This window comes from Saccostrea echinata, unplaced genomic scaffold, assembly GCF_033153115.1.
Source record: "Saccostrea echinata isolate AGI-Se365-2 ecotype Australia unplaced genomic scaffold, CSIRO_AGI_Sech_v1 ptg000009l, whole genome shotgun sequence".
In the NCBI taxonomy this organism is placed as follows: domain Eukaryota; kingdom Metazoa; phylum Mollusca; class Bivalvia; order Ostreida; family Ostreidae; genus Saccostrea; species Saccostrea echinata.
The window spans coordinates 47187075-47198434 of NW_026889758.1; the positions used below are offsets into that span (position 1 = coordinate 47187075).

The following is an 11360-nucleotide window of genomic DNA, read 5'->3' on the forward strand; positions in this document are numbered from 1 at the left end:
AGAGGGTAAGAAGTTGATCCTTGCGTATCGTGAATTTCACTAAGGTACGAGATCAGTCCTTCAGATAAGACCGTGTAAGGTGAAGTCCCGTAGGCACGAAAAGTTTCCTCACTGCTCAATGGCCATAAGTGCCGAGTACAGATCAAAATTTGCAGCCTTCATTCGGCCATTGGTGGCGACCAAACAAGAATGAAAAAATTCATTTGGGATTAAAGCAAATAACCAACCCACTTTCCAATACATCAAAAACTTATTAATAAAATGTTTTTTTTTCTCTGTGAACATTAAAAATGGGCCTATTTCAGTGTATGAAATAAATTTTACTTATGACAACCACTGTCTTCTGATGTTAAAATGATACCCGTAATAAATGGAATTAACGCCACCAGAATCTTACGTAAAGTCACATAGGTAATTAGATCGCTTTTGTGCATAAATTCATTGAGATTAAGCACATAATTACTCCTTGTCCTGTCCTCCACATTGATTCAGTTTGTAACATTGACAGTGAACATCATTTGACACTAAGCGCATTTAGAATTTGCGATCATCAAAACCCTCCTTGTTAAATTTTGTCGTCCATCAAAGAAATACAATTGACATAACCTGTTTTTTTTTTAACTTATAATCCTTTGCATGATAAGTATCAGCAAATATCATCCTGTATTTTTTAAAATATGGTTATCATAATTTTTTCCATGGCCAGTAATTTAAACAGTTTTGATCCTGTTCTCTTCCACCGGAACCTTCGCAACTGAGCACGCAATCTCCCCCAGCGTACTGTTCGTAGGTGATTTGACAAAGCTTACAGTAATCGACACACGCTTGGATTTTTAAGGCGGAGGCAATTTTGATACTGCCAGTCAGGAACTTACTGCAGTGAGGGTCCGTACTGCCGAGGAAACAATTCCTCTGGCAGAGTCCAACATTGTATTCCCCATCTGCAAAGTCTCTGCACTCGTCACATAAGTCCAGACACTGTGGCACACGTGCCTCAGAGGATGTAAAAGACATGGCTAGACTCAGAAAGAAGGCGTACAAAGGTGCCTGCAAGAGATCAGAGAGTATATGTGTAATGAGAGCTTTTGCCACCTCTTGAAGGGGGGGGGGGATTCATAGGGATATACGTGTATAAAGAAACTACAATTTTATTGTGGTTGGGTGAGTGTGACACAGGTTAAGTTTTGATGGGTGTAGCTGTTTTGTAATAACCTTGTTAAAAATGCCCCCCAAGATCAAAGATCTAGGGTGGGGGATATTGATCTTGATCTGCCCCTCTGTCTCTTTGTCCACAACTTCATCCTTGTGCATATTTTATTTTTAAGTACATAACACTGACACGTTATACTTGGCACAGAGGCAGTTTATAACCAGAAGACTTCTCCTGAATCCAAAACATCATTTGGACAAGAGATTTGAATTGTTCTCCGGTACATTACTTTGTTATGGCCAAATAAGCAGGCTATTCAAGTATGTATAAAAGTCTGGATCACATACGTTGTCATTTACACAAGGTAATGTTCAATCGCAATTTCTCGGACCTTTCCGACAGGTTTTTTTCCGAGCTTGCCGGAAAAGTTCGAGAAGATGCGATTGGGCAATTTTAAATTTAGAAATTGAATTCTATTACAAATGGGTCATTCTGAAGGCATTTATCACATTTTTCCAAACTCATTTTTTTTCTTTAGAATTCAAATTCCCCTGAGGAAATAATAGAAAAGCAACTAAAGCAGATAGCTTTATTTTCTAACAACTTAAATTCAAAACATTTAACAACTTAAATTTTATGCTTTAAAATTGTATAGCATCAAACATACAGACAAAAGCTAGTCATGTGCATTTGTAATTGATATTTCTCAAGAATATTAAAAACATTAAAACCTAGCAAAAGGAGACATTTGTTTGTCAATAAGTAGAGAAAATGATGCTTTAAATCCATTCGAAATTTCCTCAACACTTCAGTTGTTACAATCTTGCTACCAACAAGCCAAAGGCCCGAATCATCAAACTTAAAAAAGTCTTATAGGTAAAATCGTCAAAATGTTCCAGAAATTTTACCAATAATTTATACAGTTCAGATCTATTTTCAATCCACCGGACATCTGACATTCGTTTACACATTTACTCCCATTATATTCTGGGTATGTAAGTTTGCAGTAATAGCAGTATTTCTTACATTCAAGAGCGCGTTTTTCAAAACTTCTCTTGAATGTAGCTGTGGAGAACATACTACATTGATAGTCAATTTTTCCTTTTAAACAGCTGTTTTGGCAAGAACCAATATCGTAATCATCCGTTTGGTGCTTGCATTCATAGCACTTCTGGAAGCAGCGTGGCACTAAAGCAGCATTTAAGACACCGATGCATAGAGCTAGACAGAGACTATTCAATACAGCCTGAAAGAAATGAAAAAGAGTGGTTTGAAAAACAGAAAACTTAGGAAGCAGTAAAAGATATCTTCGTCAGTTGATTTTTTTTGGGGGGGAGGGGGGGGGGGACTTTGCAACTAATCTGCATTGTAATACACTTACCTTTTTCTTATGACCGAATATGAATTTTAATTGGCATTTCCATTGTAAAAAAAATATATATATTCATTTCTCTAGTCTTATTTAGAAAAACACAAAGTGTCAATTGTTATAGGCCTATTTAACATAAGACGCAGGGCAAAGCGCTGGGAAAGAGGTAAGGATATTTTACTTTAGAAGCCATAATATTGTAACCATCGTTTAGATTAGGAACGGACAGACGCATATTAACAGGAAAATGAATATAAAAAATTAAAGCTTACGAGTAATGGGAACCAGTATCATCAATTTTTCAAAAATAACAACCAGCAATATTGAATCGTTATTTTTCAGAAAGACAAATTAAGTAATTTTTGGAGCAATGACAAGCTTATTTTGAATAACAAACTGTTATGATTATTTTTTCGTTCAGCAATGTTAACTAGAGAAGAGAATGGTTTGCTTCTGGCACCTGTCACTTAGTATAAGAGCAAACATTTATAAATGGCTTCATTTGTAATCGTCCAATAATAAACACAAAATGAAGCTAATCATCTCTTACTCGAAAAATAATTATCAAATGATATTCTTAACATTTAGCTGTATTTGTAATAAAAATTAAATGGAAATTGACTTTTGAATTATCTGACTGAAAATTCTTGGATTTGTATAATCACAACTGTTTTATATAGCACTCCATTTGTCCTAAGTTTTGAATGATTTTTAAATAAGTCGATGGAATTCATAACCAGCTCTTTACAAGGTGATTTCTGATAGGGAAATTCAACAATAATTAAGTAGGTATTGGATTGAAAACGTATTTAAAGGTCAATGATAGTACGATTGTACGAAAGTGTATTCAAAATTTCAAATGATTACAATTGAGGAATAAAAGTAAACCACATTAGAAAATAATAAATTGATTAAAAGGATGAGAAATTCCATTTAAAAAAGAGAGACTTTGGGCAAGAAATGAATGAATTCAATAAAATCATAATACGTGTGTATATTATGTATTTTAGGGGAAATAATGGCTTGATAAACGTAGCAAATAATTATCATTTAAGATTCGATATCTTTAGTGTGATATTAAACATGACATGCATGAAATCTGATGTATCTTATACATCTTTATATAAAGCATTTTCAAATTGAAATAAGCGCATATAGTGTAGAATGAATGTACGGATTAAGGAAGTTTTAAACACTAATGAAGACTGTTTTTTTTTTTTTTTTTGGACTTTGAGAAAATTGTATTAAATAAATGTGTACATACTGAGATTATCTTGTTTATATTTTCAATATAGGGTACTTGCCATATTTCTCCAGGAAAAACGTTCAAAGACAATGAAGTATTAGTAAATGGAAATCATTGTTATTTACTTATATTGAGAAATTACATGCAAATTAAGTTTTCAGTTATTTTGTCTTGGTCTAATACAATGGTGAGAATACTTTAATCTATTTCAAATTGTGTCATTCACGATAGATTTTCTCTGTATTCTATTTTACATGAAAGGGCAAATCACTGTAGCTGCATAAAACTATACGATAGACTTAGAACTCTTCAGTGAGGAGTGTTTAGATCAAGTCACTTGGTAGACTTCATGGCTTTTGAAATTGAAAAATGCATATTTCAAATTTAGTCAAAAAATAAATAAATATTTTTTTTTATTATAACACACTGTGCTACATTATTGTAACAAATCAAATGACTTTAAAAAATAATAGAATGATTCCTTGCATTTGAAGGGGACTATATTTTATGGAGAAAGTATTTTCTAGATGAATTTGACAAACCTTTTTTTATCTTGTTTAAAATTTGTGAAAGCAATATTCAACGCAGAACAATTCAGATAAAAACCTATTGCACATTCCCATTTTCATAGTGTTGAAGTTAATTTTATATAAGGACCCTCGCGTTTTATTTGCAAATTTTGAAATTGAAGACAATACTTAGCATATCATTTTGTACTTTATCCTGGGTATATATATATCTATATATATATATATTAACTAGATTAATCAGATATAAATATACTTTACAAAAAAACCCCACATACAATCACGCTGAGGAACGGCCAAGGATAAGGTGATACATGTACACGTGTACTACATTCGACTTTTATCACCTTTTGATTACTGATATTTAAAAAAAATGCGTACTTTATCCAAAAAAGAGAGCTTATATATTTTAAATAATACTGAATTTAATAGAGATTCATTTCCCAAATAATTTGGTAAATTAGACGGGAGAATGTGTGATCTTAAAGGCATAATAAATGCAGTATTATACTAGAAATCTCATTCAAAATCGAAACGTGTTCAATAACATAAAAGAAATATCAGATTACAAAAATAACATGTTTTCTGAACACGATGAATTTATTTTTAAAACTTCATCACTTTTTTCAACACCTTCGGTGATATGGTGAAAAGAATTAGGATTGGATTTCGGAATTCATCTTTTAATTGAGTATCTATTTCTTACTTTTATGGCATTGCTTAGTCAAAATTCGATTTAAACTGAAAATTGCTTTTTCATTCCTGGCAATGAAGGCTTAATTGATCAGAATGGTATGAAACTTTAAAATGCTTTTCTTTGCTTTTTTGTTTTCCCTTGAAATATAAATTGCGCATGCATTTGACGTAAGTATATAATTTACTTAACCCTGGAATACTAGTATACTTTGGATGTTTGCCATATTACAATTATTTTTATTAAACAGAGGGGGGATATGTGTGAGAGAGCTAGTATTAGACCAAAAAACAGAATGCGTTAATTTTCAAAGATTACATTTACCAATCATCATTAAATTAAACTATGAAAAAAAAAAAAAACATTTCTAGTCTTGTAGGAGCAGGGAAACAAAAGTTGTAGAACCTTTTTAAAACCCTGATCACCCTCTAAAAGGATCGGAATTCCAAGTAAAGGATAAGTTCAACAAAGTTTAATCATGAGATTCGGTCGACAGTTATTTCCCAATGGAGTTAGACCATCTAGATTAATAACAGAAATAATTGTGGCCTTCCATTTTGTGTCTCTCCAAAAATACTCAGTAATTAATAATGGACGCCATGCCTTTCCTCTGTATTATTATCCGTAATACAAGTATAATAAATATAATTTTTGAGTAGCAATTGTCCTTTATATTCATAAAAAATTCAGCGAGTAAATGCGGTTTTCCTCCAATCGATTTTTGTTCTTGAATAGCTATAAATCTAATGATCAAAATAGGACATCATGAATTCTGAATTTTTTTTAAAGTTCATCAAAATTGCTGAATAGAGTAAATGAAAAGGGTGAAGAAGAATACGTAGGGATATGAAAACAGTGTGTGGTAGTATCACTCTGCTGGTATCTATGGACTCCCACTCTGAATTCACAGAGGCCGGTTACATACAATGATTGATTTAACTTGATCCCTTTATTACATTTGTATCTATAGATATTAATATAGGTCTACATTTATGGGGATCACGTAATATGTTGCTGGCGATTAATATCCGAGGGTATATTGCAATTTATCTTACATATCATGTGGTGTTTCAGCTCTATGCTTGCAATTCTTAACAATATTAAATGTTTAAAACAATCGTCAGAAAAACAATATATTAGACAATAAGTTATGGTCAATTGAAAAATAGTGAGATATATTTTTATTTTCATCATTCAGTATAGTATTAAAGACATTATTCCATTGCCACATAAAGGTTAATGATGTTTATTTGTCCTCATCAGAACGGTATCAGAATTGATTTCAATTATACTTTTTTAAGTTTTGTGTTTGTTTGTTTGTTTGTTTTTGTTTTTGTTTTTTTTGGTTTGTTTTGTTTTTTAATTTATTTATTTATCATTATTATTTTTTTTTTTTTTGGTAAATGTATATGATAAAATGAACAAAGTGTCCAAACGACTGCCAATGGCTAGAAGTGTATAATCGGATTTTTTTTTTTTAATTTGAACAAGGAAGGCATACAATGTAAACTAAAAGACTTAGAACTAGAAGGAAAAGTTATGACTTCCAATAATGGAATCTGGAACAATGCATAACAAGATGTCTGAGAATAAGATATAATTGTGTTGCACTTCACAGAAGTATTTATGGTAATGGGTTAGGATTATACTTGTATTAATCACGGACTCATACAAAAGTTACGGATTAGGCGCGTGAAAATGATAACGAATGAGAAACTTACATGTTACAGTAGAACAAAACACGTTTTCACCCTTGAGGCAGTCAGATTTATACATTTGTAGAGTGTATTATATATATATATATATTTTTACTTTTCTTTTACACAGAGTAGCTTGAATACAGACATAATAAGTTTCCCAAATGAAGTGAATTGTATTCACGTTAACCAAACAAATGCATGCGGGGAGGAAAACAAAATAGAACAGAAGCATCTCTTGGGTTATTTTGATGCGTTCGACAGTCCAAACTCCGGTCGAATTTACCTATAACAACACATAACTGTAATCAATGTTGAACATATTCAGTCATCTGCTGAACATTCAAAGAAAGAATTTATTGGATATATCTAGAGGATATTCAATATTTCATAGTTGAATATGGAAATTATTTCACTCGTGAAGATGCAAAAAAACTCGTCTCACGAGTGAAATAAATTCCATGTACATGCATAAATTCCATGTCCATAATCCATGTACATTCAGAATATTGAATATTCTATTTACTTATCCCAAAGGATATTCATGACTTAAGCAAATTTAAAATTAAAACTACATGGGGATTTGAATATCAAAATGACTTATATGACCTAGCTGTTTTTTCATCAGTATGATTTAGTGTCACCCAAATACTCATATAACATTTCCATGTTTTCATTTTGTCCCTTTTAGATGTCCCTTTATTAAAATTTAAAACGAAATTGCGTAGAATATTGGTGCTTAAGAGGAATGCAAAATAAAGAACTCGTAAGTTTGAACAATTAGATAACTTTATTTTTACCTTTTATGATACCTTTAATGGTAAAATATGAAAGAATAATTTAACATTTTTTTTGTAAACTTATCACAAATGGCAGTGGCGAACGTGTGCTGCCATTGGTCTGTGGATATCTACTTGTTATTTTGACACTGTGAAAATACCACTTGTTAGTTTCACACTGTGAAAATATTATTTGTGAAAATATGAATTTTATTCAACAGTTAAATAACATTATTTTACTGTTAAAAATGTAATGAATAGAAATTTTACAGCAAAAAGGGTCCTGATATAAAACCCCAATTTAATACTTAAGGTCACTACCATCGCCGAAAGAGTAACGGACGACAACTATGCCTGGGGAGTAACGAACGACAACTATGCCTGGGAGATTGGCACTAGTCAACCTTTGAGAAAAAGAATATATTTGAAAAAAAACAATACAAATTGTACAACATTCAATAAAAAAAAAAAGCCCTAAAAATCGGCAAGACATGAGATTTATAGGGGACTATTTCTTGTGGTAGAAGGATATTAAGAAAATTCGCAGAATATACAGATTTGATCTATTGAAAATGTTCGAACTTTGGCCCTACATATTTTTACTTACAGAAATTTTCACGTTGTTGTGCGCTATGAATATTTAATGTGAGTTTAGATGATATTTTTAGAATAAATTTTATACATTTATCGACATACTTTGCCAAAAATTGCGGATATATATTTTTTAAAAAGGTCAACATAAAATTAACTCAGTTTTTAGCCTGAAATTTGCTTAATTTGACACATATCTCAAACTTACAACACTGGCCTAAACTTTACATGTATATTTCGTTCTGTAAAATTACACAATACTTCTTACCTCTTAACACTTGATTCATAACTTGAAAAGCTTGATATAAGAAAATCTTATATTAAGTGTTTAAATTTTAAATACCCAAAATATGGTATTTTATTAGTGCAAAAAGGTCACACAATAATTGGCAATTTTTTTTTCAATCATATATTTTATTTGAACTATTTTACATGGAATAAAATTATATTTATAGCCATGCTTACATCTGAACAAATATGGTTGAGTTTAAAGTGATTAATATAAAAGTTTAAGTGGAAGAAGGTCAAGCTTATTGTACCGTTGCTCAGTAATATGCACTCTAACCTTAATTTTCTTTCCAGATTTTAGTTATGCTGTATAAGTAGATATCTTAAATATACTTCTGAAAAATCCTCGATATAACCATTATCTTTTTTTTTTCATTTCCAATACTGATTGGTCTCAAATTTTGAACTGCATGGTGTACTAAATTTGCTTGAATCTTATTTATTTTCAATTCCAACTTATGTTAGAATGTTATCATAATTAGTGAAAAACTCAATTTAAAGTAAGCTCAGAGCCAGTGCCCATTTCTCTCTATCCTGCCTTCGTTTATGTGTATTGTTGTTGGCATATTCTGGTTTGTAAAGATATGGAAATGTTCTAGTGATATGGCTATATACTTCAAATCTATCTAAATAATGTGTAATTTCGCCAAAGGCAGCCAAATTCCCTTGTATATTGTTTCTTTTGCCTAATTCTATTTGTGGCCGACTGACCCCCCTAAGTCGATTTACAGGCTCATTTTAATCGACTCATTGTTTTATTGTGGAATCAGGCAAGCACAATAACCTTAGTATAAGAAAAACATCATGAGAAAAGGACGTGTATTTGACCAAGGGGATTTGAATTCTATCTTTGGATCTCTCAGAGGTTACCAGTACATATATTAACATTGTATTGTAAAATAGAGTCGGAACCTAGGTTATCTGATTTGATGAGCCCATTTGCAAAGTTCAAGTTATACTAATATGCAATACGGAGATGAATTGAGATAATTCGACAAAGTATGGATGACACTTTCAATAGCGTACAATGGAGGCCTAATGGCTACACTATATGTGAACAAAGTATAAAATTTCCTTATTTGTCGATATTGAGATCATGGTGTGTTTTAATGTTTATATTTACATAATTACCTGCATAAAATATAGTTCAAAATTTCCTTTTATTGTACTTTCATATAACAAAAAAATTAAAAGGACTAAATAAAACAAAAAAAAAAAAAAACACACACACACACACAAAAAAAAAAAATGATAAAAAATAAAATTTGAGCTGAAAAATCTAGAAATTCTCTTGAACACTTCACTTTTATAATTACAATAACTCTTTAAAAAATATAATAAATATCAAAATGTTCGTTTTACAAGCAGATGATAAACTTACCGTCATTGTGTGTGTCGTCTGCTGTTGGTTCCTGCGCAGGTGCAATGCGATGAATCAGTGATGTCATTTTCAGATTGCCGTTCCTTTATATGCCAGCTGTCAGTCTCAGCAGCCACGCCGTCACTTGTAGCAAAGAGGTGGGATTGCTAAAGGGCGAAATTCGATTTTTATGGATTTGACAATTTGAATCAACACGAGGGATTTCTAATGGATGTAAATCATTAAACGTTTCATAATTCGTTACATCTCTTGATGAAATAGTCTCATGGGCGATGAGCGAAAATCATGCTCTTTCTATCTCCATATTGATTTGAAGGAGGATAAATTTCGGATTTGTTAGCTAAAGGTGTCATGGGGAGCAAAATTGCAATATTGTAAACTTGAAACCTCGTTAATTCCATGCCCCTCTTGATCGTAAATCACTGGAAACCGATTTTTGTTTCCCGTTGAACATGTTGAATAGTATCTAGTATAAGAATTTTTAAAAAATAAACATTGAAAAAGTATTTTATGTCAAGTTTATTTTAATCACCCATGATCTCATCAAAAGGATGAAAGGAGTGATATTAATTTTATAATTTAATCAGAAATGTACAGTGTCCAAAGTTAGTGTACACACATATGTATACGCATGGAAAAAGTTCCAATTATGGAAGGTCTGAGGCTGCAAGTTGTTTCCTAGTGCATTATCAAAATCTAAAAACAAAACAAACCAAACAACAAACAGAAATATGCTAAATTATAATTTTTGGAGTTGGGAATCATTAACAGGATTATACCATTGATATCATAAATAAAAAATTGCAAAAATTTAATTTCACCTGGAAAAAAAAGAAACTGAATCTCCAATGATGACAAAAATACTCTATTACATTGTGGCAGGTCACAAACTATCAGTCATCTGAAATAGAGTCCTTTTCATCAATGAACGAAGCATTTGATAATTCTAATGTTTAAAGAAAATTTATAAAACTGTCACTACTTAGGAATAATTATAAAACTAACATTTTTATAAACCACACACAATATTTTTAATCTCATGATTGTTCGCTAAATTCGTTGTTGTTGAGTTGTCTGGCTCTCTATTGGGTTTTAGATTGTTGTTAATTTGGGCCATAAAAACTAAATTATATATCCCGTTGAGCTTTGGTGATTCCCAACAGCAAAATTTAATAGTGAGAGCATGTATAAATGTGAACAACAAAGCTCATAGCTGGATATAGTATTATCCACTCTGGCTATATCAATAATCACATGGTTGAAATAGAAGTTATCAATTGGAATAAGCCTCTCATAGAATGAATACATGAATGCATCGAACACTATTAGTGGTACTTGGTCAAGGAAACTCAAAATTAAAAACCAATAAACAAAACAAGATGTGTTTGTGAAACATTCCCCCCAAAATGGCAACTTATAGCGAAGGATAAACTTTCTCAAACGCAAATCAAATATGTTGGTGTCTTGTCTCGAGGATTTACCTGTGAAATATGAAAGCCCTAGCAGCAACCATTGAAAAGATATGGAAAAGGTGAATGTTTTTCAAAAGTAAGTCAAACATCAAGGTCAAATGGTCAAAATTAATGGTGCCGAAGGAAAAGCCTTCTCAAAAGAACTACACATGTGAAATATGAAAGC

At 31.5% G+C, this 11360-nt stretch overlaps 1 protein-coding gene across 2 annotated transcripts; it reads right to left on the minus strand.

Annotated features, from left to right (window-relative positions):
* Nucleotides 1-344: 344 nt before the first annotated feature.
* On the minus strand, nt 345-9870 carry LOC133183838 (uncharacterized). Of its 2 annotated transcripts, none has more exons than XM_061318739.1 (2): nt 9723-9870; nt 345-1047 (listed from the first exon to the last, which is right to left on the minus strand). In XM_061318739.1, the coding sequence occupies exons 1-2, from the start codon at nt 9726-9728 to the stop codon at nt 685-687; spliced, it is 369 nt and encodes a 122-aa protein (XP_061174723.1). In that variant the 5' UTR covers nt 9729-9870; the 3' UTR covers nt 345-684. The 2 variants fall into 2 exon arrangements, 1 of the variants encoding a protein (XP_061174723.1); XR_009720742.1 differs by lacking the exon at nt 345-1047 and adding an exon at nt 1726-2396.
* Nucleotides 9871-11360: the final 1490 nt, after the last annotated feature.